The 25,116-nt window shown below is 45.0% G+C and overlaps 1 protein-coding gene across 2 annotated transcripts in view; it reads right to left on the reverse strand.

Annotated features, from left to right (window-relative positions):
- Positions 1–3,083: 3,083 nt before the first annotated feature.
- Positions 3,084–25,116, reverse strand: part of HOMER1 (homer scaffold protein 1) — a 101,431-nt gene continuing 79,398 nt past the window's right edge. For both annotated transcript variants that reach the window (XM_058656287.1, XM_058656288.1), the window contains exons 7-10: positions 13,751–13,907; positions 11,036–11,146; positions 10,433–10,513; positions 3,084–4,807 (exon numbers count right to left, since the gene is read on the reverse strand). In XM_058656287.1, coding sequence (XP_058512270.1) covers positions 4,619–4,807; positions 10,433–10,513; positions 11,036–11,146; positions 13,751–13,907 — 538 coding nt within the window. In that variant the 3' untranslated portion in view covers positions 3,084–4,618. The remainder of the gene's footprint in view (positions 4,808–10,432; positions 10,514–11,035; positions 11,147–13,750; positions 13,908–25,116) is intronic.

Genomic DNA, 25,116 nt, shown 5'->3' on the forward strand with positions numbered 1-25,116 from the left:
CTGGCTGTGTGGCCATTTGGGGTGTGAACCAGCAGATGGAAGATTCTCTTTCCTCTGTAATTTGGCCTTTCAAATAAATATTGAAACATACACTGTGTCACATAATACAATGTAATTAATGAAGTTAAATAATAAATAATTAAAAAAAAAAAGAAACATACACACACACAGAGCAGCAAAACAGCTTGTGTGGGGAGGACGGAAGTCATGGATAAAAACCGAAGTCATCAAGTTCCTATTCTTTCTGCATTCACAAAAACGTCCTTTTCTCCCCTAGAAGTACCAAGGATCCCAGGAGTGAGTCTTCAGCCTCTAAAGGCGCCACCAGCGTCAGGAACTCACTATAAACCAAGTGGGAATCTGTGCTTTTTGTTTAAGATTTTATTTTTCTTGGAAAGGCATTTACAGAGAGAAGAGACAGAGATCTTCCATCCCCTCGCTCATTCCCCAAATGATGGCAAAGGCTCCAGCTGAACCGATCTGAAGCCAGGAGCTTCTTGCAGGTGTTCCATGTGGATGAAGGGTCCCAAGGACTTTGTCCATCCTTGACTGCTTTCCCAGGCCACAAGCAGAGAGCTGGATAGGAAGTACAGTAGCCAGGACACAAGGAGTACCCATATGGAATGCCGATGCTTGAAGCTAGAAGATTAATCAGTTGAACCATTACACTGGCCGTAGGGACCTGTGGTTCTTGCCTCTATTACAGAGGCATTAAAAAAAAAAAAAGACTGATTTATTTTTTCTTGGAAAGGCAGAATTGCAAAGAGAGGGAGACAAAAAAGAAAAATCTCCCATCTGCTGGTTCACTCCTCAAGCGACTGCAACAGCCAGATCTGAAGCCAGGAGCCTCCTCCGGATTTCCCGTGGGTGCAGGGTCCCAAGGCTTTGGGCCATCCTCGACTGCTTTCCCAGGCCACAAGCAGGGAGCTGGATGCGAAGTGGAGCTGCCGAGATTAGAACCTGCATGCATTTGGGTTTCTGGTGGTTGCAGGGTGAGGATTTATACACTGAACCATCACTGGACATGATAGAAGCATTTTCCCCCCAATCAGTTGCTTTTGGTAAACACTGTTTTTTAATATCTGACAAACAGATTTACAGATACAGAGGGAGGAAGACAGACTGAGGTCTTCCACCTGCTGGTTCACTCCCCAGTCGACCTTAAGGGTCGAGGCTGGGCCTCCCTGAAGGCAGGCGCCTGGAACTCCCTCCATGCTTCCTGAGCAGTCGGTATGGCCCAAGCTCCCGGGTTGTCCTCTGCTGGGGTGGCAGGTGTATTAGCACGGAGCTGGACTGGAAATAGAGCAGCCAAGACTCAAATTAGTACAGATAAGAGATGCTGGCATCAGAGGCAATGTTGAACAGGGCAAACAGCACGTGTTGCTATTCTAAAATTATCCTTCGTAGTAATTTTTAGGATATTCTTCCACAAAAAAGAATCATCAGCAAACTTTTCATGAAAGTTACAGCACAGTAACTACTTGAGGAAAAAAAAAAATTAACGTGTCGCCCTCTTACCTGAAAGCTTCCTCCCTTCAGATTCCTGGAAATGAATGCTAAAGGAAAGAAGACACATCACCAGGAGCCAACAATGTAAGGAAGGCTAGTTCATGAGTTTAAGCACAGGATTTGTCAATGTCAAAAGCACTTGATAGCAAGTGAAAGGCAGCATGGAGCGACCACGGCTCACTGGCCACCTCTGTCCACCCCCTCGGCGGAGTGTGTGCGCCAGCATGAGTGTGCTCATGGTTCCAGCTGAAAGAAGAAACAAGGCAGTCCAGCTTCTCCCTCCAGCTGCTTCCCAAGCTGGAGTCCGACAGGACGCGGAAGGATGCGACAGAGAACTCCGTTCAGTCTGCAGAAAGAACGGGGGAAGATGGAGGGCAGAAGCTGACTTTCCATGCAGGTAAACTCATCAAACCTTTTCTATTAAAGTCCTCATTTCATAAAACTCTATTGCAAAACCAGGAGCACCTTTAAGAGCTAAGTAAATGCTGCCACCACTTACAATGCTTTCAAATGTCTGCACAAGACTCGGGGAGAGCGGGGAGACAAAGTACATTCTCCAGAGAAAAGATGTATTTCAAAATAAAAACTATTTTTTCTCCAGTTTTTGTACAAGAATCCACTGTTAGAGTAACGCATACACAGTGGGGTGGATCTTGGCTCTCTTCCTGAGTGTCACAGCCAAGTCCGCACTTTCAGGCTACAGTTTCTGATGTCATATGCTGATACACATATGACAGCATGTTGATCCAAGTATAGATACATAGCACTGGTCTCTGGGCAAACGTTTCTGGATGTAATACAGAAATAGGGAGCCTGCAGTAGGCACAAACCCCAATGAGTCAGGCATTGATAGATGGGTTCTAGATGATCCGTTCCCATGACAGGAAGGCTTGACTGCCTCGTCCCAAACACTGCACCCGTCTCCTGGCCACCTGGGAACTGATGAACGCAGCCCTCAGTAAACTGTTCAATCACTAAAAAACACAAAGTAAAACAAAAAGCTTTGACTCTACTAGACAAGGAAAACACACAAAAGTTCAATTTCAAATTTTAAATCAGTAGGAACATATTAAAAATATTCTGTATATACATAGCAGGTATATGTATATATTGAATTACTCATATGTCTCACAATATCAATGTAAGCCAAGTGGAGACACTTTGAGAGTTATTCCTTCCATTAAATGACCACTATGTCATAATTTTAAAAATACTGTCTGATGTCATTAAAATAATTTACTTAGCATTTCAACAGCTTACACTTCTTTTTAAATTTTTAAACTCTCTAATTTTAAATTCCCTGATCCCTACTGATTCTCTGTGTAAACAAAAACCTACTGTTCTGTTATTCAGAAACTTATCAAATCATATCTACTTCAAAACTGTATCAATTGGATGTTATGGGCTGATTTGTCGGAGAGCTGCCTCAGCTCATAGTATGTGAACCTGTGCTGTTCTCACTATAATAAACACGTGAGGAATATGTCCTCTAACAGAAGTTCTAGGACACCATGACACACACACAATGTGATGATGACGTGTCCAATACAAACACCGCAGACACACCTGAAAACTCACTTTAGCAACTAGCTTTAGAAACAGACCGTTTATTTTTCACTCTAATATAAATTAATATGTATGTATTGATGTACGTACACATACATATAAAACGAAATTGGTGTTGAGTAACTGTTCATGAGTGAAAAACGGTTACAAATCAATTTATCAGCTCAGTTCTGTACTTAACAATTCCATCATTTTGGGATACAGACGAAGAGTCAGTGCAGCTGCAGACTTGGCTGAGGACGTCCCAGGAGCTCCCTCCTCTACAGGCACTGACGGCAAGGAGAGGTGTGCTCGGACGCAGTCCCCAAGCCAGAGGCTGACTTTTAAAACAGCTCCGTGAAAGAAATATAGAAAGAAATGCATGTTTGTTGGAAGTCTTCTAAATTGACGTCAAAACAACACCGAAAGCTGCTCGCTGAGCAAAGCCCGCACAATGCGTGCCTGGTCGGCAGTCCACGTCGGTGTGGCTGAGCAAAGGCCCAGAGGGCAGGACTCCCACCTCCCCCTGCCTCGATCCAGTCCCCCACGGTGGGCTGATGTGGATGAATCCCCTTTAAAATAGCGGTACACCTTAAAAGGAGCTATAGTAAACAGTTCCCCAATAGCCATTAGTATTCATAAATTGAAATGCATTGATCATTCAGAAAAGATTTCTTGCAAAATATATAAATAAATGTAACTGCATATTCTGTAAATACACTTAATGTTAACTAACCAGACCGTCAATGACGGGCTGCTATATTTCAGAAGTGTGTGTCAAATTTATTAGAAATTTAAAAAGAAAGAATTTCTGAGGGACTCAGCTGCCTTCATTGGTTGGCTTTAAAATGTGTAATAAAATGGGAGATAGTATCTTCTCATAAATACATAGAATCAATATGGAAAAGTAAAATCTACAACAGACAAGGTTAGAGAACGCCAGGGGACAGCAGAGTAGTTACTGCAGTGAAGTATCTTCCAGTACAAAAAAGGGAAGACCTCGACACGCCCCATGAGAGTCTGTTTCACCTAGAGGCAGCTCTCTCTCACTCCTGGCAAGAATTAATTGGTAATGACACTGCTTCCCAGCAGTGCAAAAATATCCTGAGAAATTATTCAGATTACAACAAAAGACAGGGCTTTCATCACTAAATTTTCGCACAAAACACAGCTCTAGATATAGTAAATAAATTAATTTAAAAAGCAGATCTTCCTCACTGTGTTGAACACAAAAGGGGATGTGACCCAGGCGTCGCTAAATCTCCCACTGGCTAATATCAGAAAAAGACTGCATCAGGTGTCTGTTTTTAACTTTCTAGTTAACTATGGCCAATAATATACATGGAGGTAATTTGTAGTTCAAGTTTTTCATCTCTCCCCCCCAACTGGCTACAAACTTGATTTTAAAATTTACACTGAAATATACAATTCTAATTTTTAAAACCTCCTTCTCCTGGGGAATTGATACTCAAATTTCTTGTGCAATCTTGACGCAGAACCCAATCAGTCCTATGAAGAAAAATGGCATCTCTTCCAGTCAAGCGACAATGCAACCTGACTTTCTTTAGCTGCATTCTAGTAGCTTGGCCAAGTTATCTCGTAATTCTGTTAGTTCAAATATCTTCCCGTCCAAAATCTCTAAGAGGGTCTTCAGGTTACTGCGAAAAGCTTCCTGTTCATTGTGACTTTTCTCCAGACGCTGCTCCAAGTCAGAGAGCTGGCCCTCCAGGTCTTTGTTCCGAATTTCTACTTCCTTTAGAGACAAAAGTGCAATAAAAAGACATGTCAACTCATCATTCCGAGACAGCACGATCCTCAATGACTAGCACTGTACAGCAAATATGCCTACTGAGATTCGCCGCTGGATCTCAATCCACACACTTGAAGCAGACTCTGGATTTGGCAGCTGCTTCTGTGGACTGGATTGTGTATATCTTTCTACCCATTACAATGCTACAGGCACTTTGCACACCAAGGCAGGTTTGAAAAACCTCTATTTGCAACTCATTTTTATTGCTGCTTAACTATTTTTCCTAACACACTACTGTGAGCAAGCTCAGTGAAAAACAAGGAAAAAGAAGTGAATGAACTTGTTCTCCTTGCTGACAATTCTGAAGATTTAGAAAAGAAAGCAACAAGCTGTGAGAGGACTACAAGATGTTCTAATTACATAAAGTATTTTTGTTTTGTCATATTATATGTATGAAGCGTAGAGAATACAGATCAACTGCTAAAAACCACAGTGACAATAAGTAATAATGTTTCACAATAGAGAAGCATAGAGATCCTATCGCCAACATTTCACACAGCAGGGACAAGGCAACACCTCCAATGCCATCACGCAGGGACAAAGCAACACACTCAACACCATCACACAGGGACAAGGCCAACACCTCTAACACCATCACACAAGGACAAGGCCAACACAGCTAACACCATCACACAGGGACAAGGCCAACACAGCTAACACCATCACACAGGGACAAGACCAACACACTCAATACCATCACACAGGGACAAGGCCAACACCGCTAACACCATCACACAGGGACAAGGCCAACACACTCAACACCATCACACAGGGACAAGACCAACACACTCAATACCATCACACAGGGACAAGGCCAACACAGCTAACACCATCACACAGGGACAAGGCCAACACACTCAACACCATCACACAGGGACAAGGCAACACCTCTAACGCCATCACACAGGGACAAGGCCAACACAGCTAACACCATCACACAGGGACAAGACCAACACACTCAATACCATCACACAGGGACAAGGCCAACACCGCTAACACCATCACACAGGGACAAGACCAACACACTCAATACCATCACACAGGGACAAGACCAACACACTCAATACCATCACACAGGGACAAGGCCAACACCTCTAACACCATCACACAGGGACAAGGCCAACACACTCAACACCATCACACAGGGACAAGACCAACACACTCAATACCATCACACAGGGACAAGGCAACACCTCCAACACCATCACACAGGGACAAGGCCAACACAGCTAACACCATCACACAGGGACAAGGCCAACACCGCTAACACCATCACACAGGGACAAGGCCAACACCGCTAACACCATCACACAGGGACAAGGCCAACACAGCTAACACCATCACACAGGGACAAGACCAACACACTCAATACCATCACACAGGGACAAGGCCAACACAGCTAACACCATCACACAGGGACAAGGCAACACCTCCAACACCATCACACAGGGACAAGGCAACACCTCTAACGCCATCACACAGGGACAAGGCCAACACACTCAACAGTATCACACAGGGACAAGGCCAACACCCCAATGCCCACATATTAATCATAAAGTTAACACTTCTAACAAATCAAGGGAAGAAACAAATGACAAAGAGGTTCATCACAATAGAAAATGTTTATAAATTATAAATATCTAATATAAATATTTTAAAATACTAGCAGTAATTTTCAATATCCCCAAAACTAATCATGACTCTCTGAGCCCTAATCAACTATGTGAAGATCATCAAAATAAAAAGAAAAAAGAAAATAAGCCATTTCAAATGTTGATACACTTCCCAAAGAATATTCTATCAAGCTTGAGAGACCTAGCATCACCACCAGGCCACCTAGTAAGCCAGGAGAGAGTACAGAGCAGCTCCCAGCACTGTGCAGTCACGGGCATGGGAGACGTGCAAGCTCATGCAGCATGCGCTGGAGGTGCTCCAAGAACCCGGGCAACAGGACAGGGAGCCAGCAGTTCTCCTGACCAGCAATGGACCCAACTCAATCTCAAAGACTTTATGTGCTTTATTGCTGTCATTTAAACCATCTCGTGAAGGTAAGCAGACTGACACAGGACCTGTAACTAAGAAAATTATTGGTAAGGCCAGACACCGAACTCAGAGATCCCGTGTTCAAATGGGCGAGTGCCTCTGGCAGACACAGAACCTGCCCTCCTGTGGGCTTCAACAGCAAAAGTAAGGGTAGCAGTCTCCAACCACAAAACAGAGTACACATGCCCACTTCACCACAGCCCACTCAGCCCACTCAGCCCGACTGCACAAGCCCTTCTCAGAAATGAAAGGTTCCATTGCTCTGTTTGCCAATCAATGAGATATTTAAACAAGAAACCCAAAGAAAAGTAAGCAAAACTCAGAACCCAGCCAGCTATCAAAATGACCCTGCTTTGTCTGGGTGAGTCCTTTGCTCTAAGCTCTCTGCCTTGCAGCATGTTATCAGCTAGATCTAACACCATGCTGCCAGGGTTGGTCTGGCTTAGGGCAGAACAAGGACAGACAGCTTGGGGCACAGGAGCCACACAACTCTGCTGTGCCATGGCAGGAGGCCCCTCGTAGGGCCACAAGGCATAGGACTCAATCTCAGGAAGGAAACACTCGTGATCTGAGAGCGAAGGGAAGTGCAGTGGCTTGGCTCTTGGTGTGTGTCTCCTCCTAACCCTAAAGGCACTAAGATAGATCTTCAGAGAAATGGCTAACTCCAAGGTTGAGGCTGGGGACAGACTTGGAATACTTAGCTAGAATAATATCAGGTCTCCTCAACATGACTTGGAATAACTAGTGTTAGAAGAATATTGGGTCTCATCAACACGATGAAGACATTAGGTTGAAGGGAGTTAGGTTGGACAGCAAAATAAATGGACATGACAACCAAATGCTTTGTGTGACAGCAGAATGACTCCTGGGCCAGAAATTTTTGCTATAACAGTTTTTAAATTTTGCTACAAAAGAAATGATTAGGAAAATAAGGAAACTGGTCTAAGGTTTGTACATTGGTATTTTGACGATTTTGACGATTATACAAGATGTCTTCCTCTTAGAAAACACACATTGGGGGGCTGATGTGATGGCTCAATTGGCTAATTTTACACTTGCAAATGCTAGCATCCCTTATGGATGCCAGTTTGTGTCCCGAGTGCTCCACTTCCCATCCAGCTCCCTGCTTGTGGCCTGGGAAGACAAAAAAAGATGGCCCAAGGCCTTGGGACCCTGCACCTGTGAGGGAGGGTGTTCCTGGTAGAAGTTCCTGTCTTTGGATCAGTTCAGCTCTGGCTTTTGCAGCCATTTGGGGCATAAAGCAGCAAGTGAAAGATCTTCTTTTTGTAAATCTATGTCTCCAATAAAAATAAATAAGGAAAATAAAACCCAGTAACATGACCAAGGACACCTGCAGAATAGCACACAACCTGGGAGGTCAGGCGGGCGGAGGTCTATGAGCCGAGAGCTCAACCACAGAGGCCAAGCTGCGGGGAGTTCCAGAAGGCACTCAGACCCTGAAGAGGAGAGCACACTGGACTGTCCTCAAGATGCAAAGACGCCGACATGAACAAGAAGGACAGCACTTCAGTCTCCCGCTAACGAAAAAGAACAGCGTCCCACCAAGGGCTGAGGTCAGCAGCCAGTGTACAGTACAAGACATGTTACACATCAACAGCTCTAACTCTCTTTAAAGAGTTCAAGTTGAGAAATTACATATTTAGAAAGGGAATGATTTAGGTAAGACTCATTATGACATGACTTGTGACAATATGACACAGGACAACGTAAACCACCATGCCTCCAGGAAATCTGGGGGAAAATGCCCACATTTCCATATGTACATGTGAATACTTTCCCGCCACTGGAGGTATGACGACATCAAGTGAAGAAAGCAAAATAAAAATCCTGTCTACACATCTGCAAAGACAGCATCAACTGGGAATGTGTTAGAATACAGCAGGGTGAGTCGTTGCCTGCAGTGCCGCTTTCTTACGTGAGCGTCAAGAGTCCCAGTTGCCCCACTTGCAATCCAGCTCCCTGCTAACATGCCTATGAACGCAGCAGAGGATGGTCCAAGTCCTTGGACCCTGCCCCCCACACAGGAGTCCCAGAGGGAGCTGTGGCTTCCTGCCTCAGCCCGGCCCACCCTGGACCGCTACAGCCATCTGGGGAGTGAGCCAGTGGATGAAACATCTTTCCCCTTCTTTTCTGCCTCCCCTCTTCAACTCAGCCTTTTAAATAAATAAAATATATATTTTGTTTAAAGATTTACTTATTTATACTTGAAAGGCAGATTCACAAAGAGAACGACTCAGAAAGATCTGCTGGTTCACTGCCCAAGTGGCTGTACCAGCCAGAACTGAGCAGATCTGAAGCCAGGAGCCTGCAGGCCTTTCTGGATCTACCATGTGGGTACAGGGTTCCAAGACTTTGGGCCATCCTCCACTGCTTTCCCAGGGCATAAGGATGGAGCTGGATGGGAAGTGGAGCAGCCGGGACATAAGCCTGTGCCCTGAAGGGATGCCAGTGCTTACAGGAACAAGATTTAGGTCAAAAGACTGTTACATGTGTAATGAGCCACTGCCCCAAAATAAGTCTTTAAAAAATGCATCAAGAAAACAGCAGGGCAAGGAAATTCCAAATGTTTTCTTTGTCTTAGCATCATAAAATTATGACTGATTTCTTTTTATTCTGTTATATTTTTCTGAAAAGTTTTTTTCTAACACACATTAGCTGCTTTGATATTTAGAAATATATAAATGTAAAAAAATCTTGGAAAACTAAAAAAAAAAGATACAATATTCTTAATTTACCTGTAAGTATGAATTTTTTATCCATTGTCACACCTCCTGTCTATGTTTATTTAACAGAATTCCAGGAGCCTTCCTCCACTATCTCAGGAAAAGAATCATGCTAATTTTTAAAATGATTTTTTTGTTTTTGAAATACTGAGTTACAGACAGGAAGAGACAAAGAGAGATCTTCTAGATACTGTTTCATGCCTTAAAGGCCCACAACAGCTGGGGCAGGGCCGGGCCAAAGACAGGAGCCAGGCACTCTATCCAGGCCTCCCAGCAGGTGCATGGGCCCAAGGACCTGAGCCATCTTTTGTTGCTTTCCCAGGCACATCAGCAGGGAGCTAGATCAGAAGTGGAACTGCTGGGCATGCTGCGGTAGCCTAGTGGCTCAAGTCCTTGCCTTGCATGTGCTGGGATCCCACACGGGCCATGAGACCAGACTGAAGAGAGAAAGAAAGGACATGAACCTGAAATCCCACACTGAACAAAACCAGTTTCACATGCTTTCTCTAAAATCAGGGTACATGTTAAGTTAAAAACATTTATGTTAAAAGTTTTATGTTAAAAGCTTCCAAAACAATTTACTGAAGAGAAATCTGGAACTGACCATCTGTGATAATTATAAGCTACTTAGATGGCGTTCGTTAAGTAAATTTTGAGAAATCAAAGATTAGGCAAGTCCTGAGAAAGAAAAAACAACTGAAACCTAGAGTTTTGGGGAAGACACTGCTGTGTCCCAGAAAGACGGCTTTGAGGCAGAACGGCCAGAGTGGCCACAGCGCACCTGCAGCTTCTGAGTCAGGGAGTCCCTCTGCTCTTGTAGTTCCCGGGCATTAGCAATTTCTTGCTTCAATCTTTCTATTTCCTAGAAAAGGGAGAGCAAGGTCTTTAATGACAACATTGAAACTACATGAAGGAAAGACCTCATTTTTCCCAAAGTCACTATCTCCGTTCTTAGAAAAAGACGCCTTCTCCAGGAGGTGTTCACGTGCGGGGCGTGCTGGGACACAGCAGTCCCGGGCAGCAGGACTCCTTGCTGGATTCGGGAGAACACTGCCTAGCAACAGCACCTCGCGGCGGCGTCAGCTGAGTGCATACAGCTGTGTCCAGGATCTCGGAGACCAGGGAAAGCACCCATTTGTCCATGTGTGAGGCCTCCTGGAGATTTCTGTGGATCCTACAAGTGTGGCCTTCACCCGGGAAGGCACCAAGCAGCATCCTGGTCAGACTGCCGCTCCCATAGCTCAGGGCAGAATCGAGGATGGGAAAAAACAGGGCTTAATGCCATTAAAAAGCAAACAAACAAACCCAGGCCCAGAAGAGAAGCCCACAGTCCCATTCCATGCCATGCCAGCTGGAGGGCAGAAGCACTGAAATGCACACATACCTCTTCCTTGACCTTCAGTGTCTCCTCCAGCTCCTGTATCGTCTGGTTTAGTTCTGTCTTGTGGGTGTGCACTGCATTCGCCTGGCTGCTGACACACTCAAGCTCAGTCACCTAAGCGTAAAAGGGAATACAAGTTAAACGACAATTCCAGACAGCTCCCCACTGAGGACATCGGATAATTAACTTGGAGCAAGTTTATGAAAATTGATTTTGAAAAATACTCGGAATGATAAACTTCTTCAAAGATACACATTTAAGACACAAGGAATAAAAAAAACCATAATTGTTTACATGCTAATCATAGAAATGCTAAGAAAACTTAGCTGATAAACAAGCAGAAATTCTCTTTAAGTTTACTGAAACCGTTCAGTATCAAATATGGCTATGTGTCCTCTTTCTGCGGCCTCCAGGCTGAACACAGATCCTGAGAAATGACCCCCTACATGCGAGGAGGATGTGTGAGGGAATCTGGAAGAAAAAATACACTCAAAGCACACAGCTGGAGGCTGGTATGATGGCTCAACTGGCTAATCCTTACACCTCCAAGTGCCAAAAGACCACATGGGCACCGGTTCATGTCCCGGCTGCTCCACTTCCCATCCATTCCTGCTTATAGCCTGGGAAAGCAGCAGGGGATGGCCCAAGTGCTCGGACTGCTGGACCCATGTGGGAGACCTGGAGGAGGCCCCAGGCTCCAAGCTCTGGCTTCTGATCAGCTTCAGCTGTTGTGGTCATTTGGGGGGGCGGGGGTAAACCAGTAGATGGAAGATCTCTCTTTCTCTCTCTCTCCTAGTCTCTGTAAACCTGCCTTCTCAATAAAAACAAATTTCGGGCCCGGCGGCATGGCCTAGTGGCTAAAGTCCTCGCCTCGAAAGCCCCGGGAACCCACATGGGCGCCGGTTCTAATCCCGGCAGCTCCACTTCCCATCCAGCTCCCTGCTTGTGGCCTGGGAAAGCAGTCAAGGACGGACCAATGCATTGGGACACTGCACCCACGTGGGAGACCCGGAAGAGGTTCCAGGTTCCCGGCTTCGGGTCGGCGCGCATCAGCCCATTGCGGCTCAGTTGAGGAGTGAATCATCGGATGGAAGATCTTCCTCTCTGTCTCTCCTCCTCTCTGTATATCTGACTGTAATAAAATGAATAAATCTTAAAAAAAAAAAAAAAACCACACTTAAACCATGCAGTACTAGAATCGTTTCATATGAACAGTGCCTTTATGAGAGAGGTAATAGTTTTTAGTGAGAATTTACTCGATGCCTAATGAACAACATAACTTTGATATTCTGATGATGTTTGGAAAGGACAGGACAGTGTCCTGAAGTCACACAACATTCAAAGCCAGAATGATGGACAGAATTCTCTCTCTCACGTGCACACACCCATACCTCCTCACGCACACTCTCCTGGTTTTTGACGGAGTGTAACACAATCCACTCCACTAAGAAAGCAGCACACCGTCTCCCCCGTGTTTCCCAGCCTGTTGTTATCTGCTCAGCTCTCTCTCTCTGTCGGCATCTTCTTCCTCTCATCACGTGCTGGCGATCGCACACACACACAGGGCTGAGCCTGAAGCACAGACCTTCTATTCTCATTTGTTCCAAAAATTGCCAACAGATTCTTCTTTCTTTTTCTACTCAAAGTCTTTCAATGGCTCATTTTTTTTTTAGGAAATATAAAATATAATTTCTCAGGTCCCCCCTACTTAACCATCCTCACTGTCCAGGACTCCAACGAAATCAAGCAAGTCTCCTTATTCCCAGGAGGAACAGGCCCATGGCTATCCTGGCAAAGCTGGAAAGTGTACGCAGCATGCCTTGTTCCCCTCCCAAGTTCACTGTCCTAGCCAGGACAGGATGGCATCGACTCAGGTCTCCGACTCTCCCTGACCATCCAATCCATTTTCACCTTACTTGCCCTGTCATTTGGTCCCTACGCCCTCAAACTGTGCTGTTATAAGCCACTCTATCTGCTTACAACGGAAATCAGTGGAACCTTCTCCTGTTGGGTGAATACATGCCTGTGCTTCGAATTAAGAAAAAGATCCTTTACAGGTAATTGTTTCAACTTTTGTTGTTCATGGCACTAGAATTTCTAATTTCCTTTTTCTTTCCTCAATCTCTAAAGTTACCAATTTGTATAAATAATTTTCTACCTGAATATCCAAATTATTCCTTCTTAAAAAAAATAAAATCATAAAGGTACTTTATTGTCTCATTTTAACTGGAATTCAGAGTCAGTACAACATGTCAAGTCACTGTTGCAGGAATTGCACAGAGTACCTAAGACGGTCTTCAAAAACATCACGAAAAACGGGTGTTGTGAATAAAATAAAATAAAATAAACTATGCATGAATATCAACATTTTTTTTTGCATCAAAACAAGGTCATTTTTAGATTAAGTGCTTATTTGCTACAAACTCTCTGAAGGACCTTAGTTTATCCCTATAATAGATGAGACCCCCAAGTGGAGAGCAACCAGAGAGTTACCAAGAGCTGCAACTGGAATTTGTAGCCATGTCTTCTGGCTTCCAGTGCTGTGCGTTCTTCATTGTCATCGAACTACAGAAAGCACTTTGAGTTAGGAAACTCAAACCCACACCCTGGTCCCTACCCTGGCCATCGGTGGCTGTCACAGACGTCCTGGAGGTGGGCCCACAGGAGGATCCCCCTGGTGGAGGAGTGCCCTCCACCTCTGGACCGAGCCTGGCTTACCCGCTTGTGCAGGCGCTCTGCCTCCTCCTGGTAGGCGGCTAGCTGTTGCTTCCACTGCTTCACGTTGGCGGTGGACTCCAGCAAGGCCGCGGTCAGTTTGGCATTGTTTCCTTTGAGGGTAGCCAGTTCAGCCTCCCAGTGTTTGCTGATTGCTGAGCTAGAATCAACAAGAAATTTGACCCATTACATGGAATGTAACTCTGATTAGACAGCAGTATCAAGCTCTATTATCACATGGTTGTTTATCTAGGAATGTTTTTAAGGACAACTCCAAAATGCTGACAACAACAAATACTTTTGCTGGAGAAAACCTGGCATGTCAAGAAAATCACCAAACATCAGGAGTAACGTAGGAAGGTTCTGACGTCCATCAGAGTCACACAGAGACAGGTGTCCACCCACCCTCTTGGAGAGCTGCACAGTAAACCCTTAGAATCATGTGCAAACAGCTGAACCATAGATCTTATTTTCTAGGAATATAAAGCCTGAAGGTATGATTTCATTTCTTAATGGAAAACATGCTTAAATGTCAATAAGGCTTCAGAAATGTAACATGGTATTTCTTTCAATGTTATTGCATCTGGGTTAGAAGTTCTACATGGCTGAGACCCAGGAACTTACTATATAGATTGATTTCACACGGTTTGCTGGATCTACCAATTACTTGGTTGCTAACTTATTTCCGGCATCATGTATAGAAAATTAAAAGCTAATCACCTTTTTCCTCATTTAATGTTCCAACTGGTAAGTCATCTAGAATTAAGCATCTCAACCAAGACAATTTCCATTCCAAAGGCAATCTTGTTGTTGGGAAGACCCCGCTCCTGATAATACCTTTATTAACTTTATAGCAAACAAAGAATTGTCTCATTTGACCAAAAAAAAAAAAAAAAGGTTTGTTTCTTTCTCATTAACACAGTTCAGGTCAGTCAAATTCTGCTAGCTTCGTCTCATTAACTAACTACTGGCAGCCCTGAGATCATCACTTTGTGTCATTTGCATCACATGGCAAATGTTTTAGTGGATATTATACAGAATTTATAATAATGTTCATTGTATAAAAGTAAGCATACTTTCCATTCAGTTTCATAGTTTAGTTTTTTATCATGTGAAAAGCAGAGAGTGAGCACAAGAGAGTGAGAGACGCCAAGGAGCCTTCCATCTTCTGAGTCTCCTGCTGAGGCCAGGACGCTGAAGCCCCACTTGGGTCCCCACCTGTGGCCTGCCAGAATGCCCGTCAGCAGGATGCTGGAGCAGACACTGGCAGCAGAGGCACTGAGAGGCAGGTGTCCCGAATGGTGCCTTAGCTCCTGGAGCTCATGGTGATGAGCTGCATAGCTTCTCAACTCCTCCACGTGAGGCACGCAAAGCATGTGACGCCCTTTGTGGTGCACTCGTCAGAAAGGGACAACTTCAGTCAATCATTGAGAAAGCATCATACACAGTGTGTGGCACAGAGAGTCAAGCCTCTGCCTTACAGTGCTGCACCCCACATGGACACCAGTTCTAGTCCTAGCTGCTCCATATCTGGTCCAGCTCCCTCTGGGCATTTGGGGAAGAAGATCTGTCTCTGTGACTCTCAAATTGCTAAATACTGAAGAAAGTCTACAGGGAGGAAAGCCGCACAATAACCAAACTCTTTACAAATATGAAGAAAATGAAACAAAAGATGAGACTGTGGAACAGGGTGCAGGAAAGGAGGCAGAAAGCATGGCTGCATGCACTGTGGGGCTCTGGATGAGCTCCGCATCAGTGCTGATCTCCTGGGCATGGAACTGTGCCACGGTCAAGCAGGATGCCAACAGCCGGGGCAGAGCGGAGGGTTCAGTCTGAAACATCTGCCAAGTCCAAAACTGGCTTAAAAGGAAAAGCGTATCAAGTGAGAAAAATCAAACAATAGGCTGAACTGAATTTAACGACCCAACGCAAAAACAAAAACTTCTTTTATAATTTTTCTCTTATGGAAAGATATTACAGATTTGAATTTTCTAGACTAAATGAGTTACAGATTTTTTTAAAGGGCAACTACCAGCTTTTCTCCTACAAAGAACAGTTTTATTTAAATAGGCCCTTCAATCTGACAACTGAAACCTTACTGAACAATTTAAATACTTACTTGTTATATGCAAATATCAAATCCCTTTAAAATTTAAAGAGAAGGGAAATGATCTTGAAGATGTAGTTCTAAAACCCATTTGTCAGAATCACACAATTAAAAAGGCAGATAGATCGCCCCATGGCTTAACAGCATGAGAAAGAACAAAAATTAGAGTGTTAATATTTTATTTCTCCGGGCTTTGTGCTGTCATCTACACGTGGCAATATCCAATAAAGATTTTAGAACTCAGCTTACATCACAATTATTTTAAAAATTACTAGGGTGACCCTGGGTCCATGTATCTAATAATATGATCCTCACTTCTTTATTAAGTCAAATAAAGCAATTACTCAAGATCTGAACTGCCCAAATCTTAGCCATCAGCCACCCAGGCAGGTCATTTACATATCATCAGTCAACCCAAACGGAGTCAAACCCAGCACATTTCCTGGGGCACACTTCACACACTCAGCGCTGCAGGTCCTGGCAGCCACCATCAGGACCATGTCATCATGATGGAGAAGGCTTCTGGGCAGTGGGTCCTCATTCTCTGTTTCTGACTGAGTTTAGGGCTGACCAGAGTCCTCTCAAGGGGCAATGCTAAAGTCCCAAGCCCCATTACCTATCTCACAGAATGACCATGTTTGAAGGCAAAGACTGAGAGTCAGGGTTCAGTGCACCTGTCAGGCTGAGACTACCACAGTGAGAGGTGTCCTTCAACCACGAGGCACTGCAGAGAGCAGAGCAGCCTTAATGGGCTGGGAGGCCTCAGGAGCAGTTCACTGCCTGGACTTCGGATGTCCAGCTCACGGAACTATGGGAAAGCATATTTCTGCTGTTTAATCTTCCCAGCCTGCAGGTGTTTCCTAAGACAACCCAGGCAAACCAACATGTGAGTTTTAAAATACTCTCACTCCGCGGCTCAGGCACATGCCCCACTGCCCTCGACTGAAGCAGATGGATTGTTTCCCGTCCTGATCAAGCCAACTTCTAGACGATGGTCTCCTCCCAATCACACCTTCATTTTCCTATTAATTTTTGCCCCATTTTTTCTGTACTCACATCTGTTTAAATGACCGCATGTTTCTCACACCTCAGTTCAGGTCTTCTCCAACACATACTTCAGTTATAACACCTATCCTCGCCCACCAGTGGCCAGCACAACCTGCAGTGCAGTGAGTCAACCAGGCTTAGCCAAGGCATTGAACAACTTAAATAAAAAGGTCAAAGTATTCATAAAGTAAAGCTATTTACTATAAAGTAAGGTTAATAAAAAATTACTGAGGAGTACATTTCCTAACATTTAAATCACTACCCTGTACCTCCTGTTTCTGCAGGATTGCATACTAGTGTGAGCAGCAGAGCCCTGGTCCTGTCCAGGCCGTGGGGTTTGGACTGACACCTTGACACAAGCATGTAAGGTAAGAGGGACTTCACCACACACACATAAAAGCAGCACATCTACGACTTGGGGAAGCTACAGCAGATCTAGTTAAGAAGATGCCTCTCTCTCTCTAATTTAAAAAACAAATTTTAAAGATTTATTTTTATTGGAAAGTCAGATACATAGAGGAAGAAAAACAGATCTTCTGTCCAATGATCCACTCTCCAAGTGTCCGCAACGGCCAGAGCTAAGCTGATCTGAAGCAAGGAGCCAGGAGCCAGGAGCTTCTTCTGGGTCTCCCATGCAGGTACAGGGTCCCAAGGCTTTGGGCCATCCTCAACTGCTTTCTCAGGCCACAGCAGGGAGCTGGATGGGAAGTGGGGCGGCCAGGATTCAAACTGGTGCCCACATGGGACCCTAGTGTCTGCAAGGGGATGATATTAAACACTAGGCTACCATGCCAGGCCTCTCTTAAATTAAGATGTAACCTACAAATTAATAATGATTGGTAAAACGCATTTTAGATAACAACCCAGGAAGCTGTAAAACCACAGCAATCACATGAGATGTGATCACTGAAGTACAGGTTTTAAGCAGGCTGGAGCATCCCAAGATTTTCCTTTATTTTTGTATTCGGTTGACATTTAGACACAAGGAGGCTCAAGTGTAAGATACAACTCTTGTAAAATATGAACACAGAAGACACTACCTACTAATGGTAAAATCCAGGTGTACACCATCAGCCTGTTTCAAGATAATTTCAGGAGACTGCCATTGTGGTACAGTGGGTTAAACCAGGGCCTGCAATGCCAGCATTCCCACATCAGCACTGGTTCAGATGCCAATTGCTCCTTTTCCAGTCAATCCAGCTCCCTGCTAAGGAACCTGAGAAGATGGTGGAAGATGGCCAGTGTCCTTGGGGCCCTTTCCACACTTGGAAGAGATGTTGACAAAGCCCTTGGTATCAGCCTGGCCCAGTCTTGGTTGCAACCATTTGGGGGAAGAGTGAACATCTGAAAGTGTGCTCCCCTTTCCCCCATCTCTGTAATAAATAAAATAGATCTTTCAAAGTGTATAAATTTTATTTTTGATACTTTTTATGTATTTGATTGGGGTGCGAAGAGTCAAGGGCTAGAGGAAAGTGGGTGAGACCATTGTCTCCACAATGTCCTTTTTCCTTCCTGTAACTGGGGGAAGGGGAGAGAATAGGGGAGAAGCCACCCCCAGCCTCCTAACCATCCCAGGGTTCCCAGTGTGGGGCATGCACCGAGGGTTCTGCTCAAGTGGGTTTTACAGTTCAACAGTTCTGTTTTGCTGCCGGTTATGGCACTCCAACCACGATGAAATCTCTCCAGACTCCACCAGCTGACACAGTCCTCCTTAGAGTCTCCATTTGCAGAGACATTCACTGCCAACTCTTGGCTGGGGTAGTTGATCAATTTGTTCTGCCCTCTGTCCTCTGCTATGGTACCAGGTGTCCTCTGCAGGCTCCAGTGTGCTGACATACCTCCATGTGCACCTGGATATGCTGTCTACTGCTCCGCCTAAGACACTGAGGAGTCCCAGCTCTGACACATGCATTCCATGGTCATACCATGGAACCTGAAATTCTCTCCATGGTTGGAGTTCTAAGTCCAGAGGTCCAGTTTGGGGGGATTCCCAAACACATTCCATCTGAGGTGATCCCAGACCTGATTCTTGTGTGTGCATGCCAATACTGGGTCCAGCACAGTCCGTCACCCAAATTGGCCTTTGCGCACTCTGTTAGATGCAATTGCTGGGTCAGTTGTCTCCAGCCCTCTCCTCTACACAAACTAATGGGTGTTGCAGTCCAGTCCAATCCTGCCCACTGCACACTCGGTGCCCATGCAAACCAGTGGAAGTTGCAACCTAGTCGGAGCAACCCGCAATAACCCCCCACCAGGCCTGTTTCCTGCCCTAGCATATACCTGCACTTGCAAGTATATACAGCAGACTGGTCCTGTCTGTCCCACACGCCATTCAGCTCTCATATGTGTCAACGGGCATTGAAGCCTAGTTCAACCCAACCAGCTCCACTATCCAGCCCACATATGTGCCAGCAAGTGCCACTCTCTATCTAGCCATGCCTGTGCCAGTCCTGGTTCTCATTCTCACTAGCCGGAGTGGCAACCTAAGAGGGAGGTGCCCACTGGTTCCCTACTGGGCCCTCCCGCTCCAGGATCTTGCATTCTCCAGGTGGTACTGCAGTTTAGCTTGACAGAGTTTGTCCCCCATGCCAGCATCTGCTAACTGATGTTGTGGCAAAGCCCAACAAATCCTCACCCACTCTGGCAATGCATGCACCAGTTGAAACAGTCCACCCAGCCTGGCTTGTCCCCAATCCAGCTTACATGCAAGCCAACAAGTGTTGTAGCCCTGCCTGGTCTGCCCCCAATCTCAGCTTTCACACTCCCCAGTGGGAATAGTGGCCTAGGCAAGGGAGCTCCTTTCAGCACCCTTGCTGGGGTTACCCACTCTCCCCCGGGTCTCACATGTGCTAGTTGGGCATTGTGGCCCATCATCATTCCAACTCTCAAGCTAACCAGTGTGACTTGTAGTTCCATAGGGTTGGGCCCACATATCCTCTATAGAATCCACCCCATGGACTTGGTTTTCTTGTGTGCTCTCATGGTCCAGTTTAATGTGGCCCATCCCATTCACTATCAGGTACTGGGATCTAGCCCTGCCAGACAGGCTCCCAGTTATAGCTTACATGTGTGCGGGCATGTGGTGGTTAGCCATGTTCCATGCTAACAAGCCCAACCCAGGACTCCCATGTGGGCTTGTGTATCAGTCTGACCCGTACAGATCTTCAGATATCTCTCCTCCAAACCACCAGGTCTCAGTCCCCTTGCTTATCTGCAAGTACAGTAGCCCTGTCGTTGTTGTTGTTGGGTGTCCCTCAGGATTCATTCCTCACCCACATGTATGGTGACCTTATTCATGGATGTCTCTAGGCAGTGATTCCACAGCCTCAAGACCCCAGAGCTCGCTGCTGGGCGGCCAGTGGGAGGATCCCAGTGCCAGCTGGGGCTCTAGCCACCCGCAAACCCAGGACCCTCCCCTCTTAGCAGCAGGATCTGAGGAGCTAGGATCCCTAGCAGACAGTCTGGCCTGGCATGGGTTCTCCCAGCTACAGCCATGTGGCCAGGAGCATAAGATACCTGCACTGCTGCTCAGAGTCACCTGGACTCTGCCCACCAAATAAAAGAAATCTTGAGGAGATTTAAGTTTTGTGCCTGGGAAACTCCCTGTCAGTGACAGAGAGGATCATGCAAAGTATTTCCAAGAGTTCTGGCTGCCATGGACAGAGGAGTCTGCACCTGCTTGTAGGTGTGTCACCACAGACTCCACGCTGGTGGCCAAGAGAAAGCTCAGAGGAACAGGGACTCCAGGGAAGCATCCTGCCTGAGGAGAGAGGCCACTCCTGTGTAAGAGCCACAAAACCTGCCTAGCATTCTTATTTTGCACAGAGCAAAGGTCTTAAACTGCTGCCCCCAACGGACACCTCCACTTCCACAGACATGCTAAAGGCCTGCTGTGGCTGTGGACAAAAAGAATAAAATCCATGACTCTAAGTGAGGGACAGAGAACTCCTGCATAAGACCCTCAAACACACAACACAGAATTTCCCTGCCACTCAGAAGGGGCAGGGTCACCGAGACAGCCTCACCTGGGAGGCCCTGGGGTCCACCGCCTGCCCAGGACTGAAGAACAATGCAGAGAATCCCACCACATCTGCCATCATCATGGGAGGGTCAGGAGTGCACTGACGAACCTCCTCTGAGGCATAGCAACCAGAAAGACGAAAATCTCGGCAAACCAGCCATGCTAAGGCCACTAACGGTGACCAAAGCAAACATGGGATCCAAACTCAGCCCGACCCTTGAGAAAAATGGCTGAATGCTTATTTAAGAACCATGTCCCAGAGGAAACTCAACCAACTCCTCACGAGCATGGGATGTGCATCTGTAAGCTCTAGGAACCATGGACAGAAGACATTTAAAAAACTATGTACTTAAGAAACGTGCAGACTTTTTCTTTCTTTTTTAAGATTTCTTTATATGAAAGGCAGAGCTACAGACAGAGGGAGAGAAAGAGAAATCTTCTATCCACTGGTTCGCTTCCCAAATGGCTACAACGGCCAGGCCTGGGCCAGGCTAAAGAGAGGAGTGAGAAATTCCATCTGGTTCTCCTATGTGGGTGCAGGGGCCCAGAGAGCTGGACCATCTTACACTGCTTTTCCAGGCATTTCTGCAGGGAGCTGGATCATAACTGGGGCAGCTGGGACTCGAACCAGTGTCCATAAGGGATGCCAGCTCAGCTGGTCCCCACAAAAAGAAAAAAAAAATTAAGATGTACTAAAAAAGGACCAGCGCTGTGCTGCAGCAATGGCCTTGGCATCCCATATAGGTACTGTTTCAAGTCCCAGAGGCTCTATTCCGATCCAGCTCCCCTGTAACAACTGGCCCAAATGCTTGGATCCCAGCAGCCACATGGGAGACCTGGAACAAGCTCCTGGTTCCTGGCTTTAGAGGGCCATATCCAGTTGTTGTGGGTCACTTAGGCAGTGAAAGAGTAGATGAAAGATCTTTGTCTTTTTTTTTTTTCTCTGTTGTAATTCTGTTTCTCAAATTAAAAAAAAATCTTGGGAAAAAAAGATGTACTAATAAAAAAAAGGAGAAAAAGCCTCACTTTCCAGAGAAAAAGCAACAAACACATTCATAGTTGTTGGGTATGTTAGAAAAAGGAGTAAACAGTCATGTTAAAGGCTTTGTTAGAAAATCCAGGACACTGTTCTGGGAATACTGTGAATGCCAGTACAGCAAGGAGGGATAAAATGAAAAACGCTGGGAATGAACACAGCAGCAGCAGGATTACACAGTCATTCAGTGAACTGGACACAGCTCCACACAGAGATTTGGAAACAGATCTGATAACAAGACACCAAACTATGGATCCAAAAAGTTCTAAGAAGTGCAGCAAGCTTTGTCACCACACACTATGCGATTCTGAAGATGACAGAATCACGATGCTCAAAGGAAACCGTTCTCAAACCACCGGTGCACACACACAGAAGGTGATTTCCAATGCAAAGGTGAAACCAGTGTTTTCCAAATAGGTAAGAGCTCAGAGAACTCATTAATAGGATTCCCACCAACAAGAAACATTGAAGTCAGTTCTTCAGGTGAAAGACTGAGCCCTGACAGGGACATAGATCTACACAAAGAAATAATCTATCTGGAACTTATGAAGAAAACTATATAATATATATGATGGATGTTAATGTTGATCCTTTTACTGTTCCTGTGCCACTCTGACTTAGGTTAAACTCAAAAACATGTTAGCTTGGGAGGAAAAAAAAGGTTTATACAGCCAGTTGTGTATATACTAAAATTGAAATGTCAAGGAAGTAGTTACAGGATGTGGTTAAGAACTTGCATTTTCTAACATATTGGTCACTCAATACCATGTTAATTAACTTCATGATGTTGTTAATTTCCATGTTTCTTCCTGTTGTCGAAGTTGTGTAGTGACATCTCATTGGAGGGGATGATATTCTGCCAGCTCTACTTTCAGACCAAGGTTGGTCTCCCAACGAAACTGTTGAATTTATCTGGACAGCAAGATGCTGGACTCTCCGCATGGTCCATGCCCACAATGAAAGAATCATGACTGGATATGAACTGTACTACTGTAACAATATGGAGGAATTCAATATGAGGGGAGGGTTTGGGAAGGAGCTGGGGGAATCACAGAGCCTATAAAACCATGTCATAAAATGATATTAAAAAGATAACTATACAAAATCAAAGAAAATTCAAAGAAGAAAGGATAGCCTTTTAAACAAATAGTGCTAAAAAAAGGATAACTATATACAAAAACAAATCCCTAACTTACATCCTATGTAAAAATTACCTAAAAACAAATAGCAAGAAAATAAGCTTCTTATAAAATAAGAAAGTTTCAGAAATTCTACAAAAGTTACGATCATGGGTTAGGCAGATTTTTTTTTACAAATAATACCAAAAACATGGTTCTGTTTTTCAAAAAATAACAAAAGGAATTTCACAACATTAAAAACTTCTCTTTGACGTTTTACAGATGCAAAGTTTTATATAGCTTTACTATTTAAAGAAGGAGCAAAGATCCTGGAAGGCAAGAATAGATCAACACATGAAAACTGACGTGGGGCAAAAACAGCGGTGAAGATGTCCCTTGGGGCCCTCGCAGCCCACAGCACAGTCCTGGCTTCCTGTCCCGGCTCCACTGTAAATTCCAGCTCCCTGCGAGCATGCGCACTGGGAAGCAACAGCTGATGGCTCAAGCACCTGGGTCTCTGCCACCATGCAGACTCAAACAGATCCAGACTCCTAGTCTCAGCTGGGCCCCCACCCGTTGTGGGGATTTAGAAAGCAAACCCATGGATGGCAGATTCATTTATAGTCAGTCTCTCTCTCTTTCTCTCTCTCTCTCTCTCCGTTATACTAAATATAATAACTCAGTACCAAAAAAGTGGTTACTGTAGGATTTCACCTACATGGGGTACCGAAAGTAGTCAAATCCGCAGAGAGCAAGCAGGACGGTTGGCGGGGACGGGGCTATGGCTGGCAATAGAGCAACAGGGAGTTATTTCTCCATGGGTACTGTGGGCTTATTTTTTAAAATGAAATAGTTTTAGACATTAGTTCCACAACAGTGTGAATGTACCTAACAATACTGAAACACTTAAAATGGTTAATACAAAAAAAGGCAAGTCAAGTGTGCTTTACCACAACTAAAAATCTTAATTACACACTAATCCCATTTCCGTAACATCATGAGAAAAGTAAAGCTCCAGGGACAAACCGAGATCAGTGATCCAAGGGATGGGGAATGGGAGGGGTGCTGTTCTCCAATGGCAACTCTTTTCCGCCATTCTGGCACAACCAGGCACATCTGTCAAAACCCACTGAAGAGTGCCTCTTCCTGTACATAAGTCATCCTTCAATTTGTAAAATACTATGCCACCTCACGAACCACCACAATCAAAGCCTTATAAGTACTCTTAGAAGCTCTTAGAGACCTGGAAGAACAGTCTGGGTGGGCCGGGGGCAGAATGGCTGAGACAGAGAAGTGCTCCAGAAGTAGGAGCCAGAGACTGGCTGTTCAGAGGTGGCGGTGAGCTACAGATGGGAGGACGGATCACGGAAGCGAACGGAGAGTGGAAGGTGGAAGACAAGCCTTAGCAACAGCATGAAAAGGATGTGGGAGCCAAGTTGGAACACCTTACCACCCGTTTAACTCACTCCCATGAAAGCAGTCTGGAGTCCTTAATCCATTAAGTAACGGGATTGAGCACAATCTGCCTGATGCACTCGGAGTCTCCTTCACTCCGCAGGTCCCTGAGTGCTGCTGAGGGCCCGCAAACCAGAAGACAAATGGCAGGAAGAAAAGTTCAGAACAGACAGTCCTACACACAGTGGGCAGGGAACACGCTAAGCCACAACCTCAGATTTCATCAGCATTAAATGGGTGCTGCAGGAGAGCAGTACAGAGCCAAATTTTTATGTTTCTACATTTTCTTATATTTGATTCCAAAATAAATAAGCGTGTGCTTTTCAAGGGTGTCTTTGCAATAATAACTAAGACTTTATCTTTGTTGGTAAATTTGAGTCTTTTAGAGAACATTCTTACTTCCTCTATGTTACAAGATGCTCCGTTTTAATAACTGTCTTTCTAGAACAGAGTGTAAAAAACAACCTAGGAAAATAACATGTTTTTTTTTTTTAAATCAATGATTTGCTCTTTTCCTTGTGGCTTCTTGAATTTCCCTCACCATCAAATACAGAAAATCTTTTACTGGAAGATTTATACATCATT

The sequence above is a fragment of the Ochotona princeps genome, chromosome 28 (assembly GCF_030435755.1).
Source record: "Ochotona princeps isolate mOchPri1 chromosome 28, mOchPri1.hap1, whole genome shotgun sequence".
In the NCBI taxonomy this organism is placed as follows: domain Eukaryota; kingdom Metazoa; phylum Chordata; class Mammalia; order Lagomorpha; family Ochotonidae; genus Ochotona; species Ochotona princeps.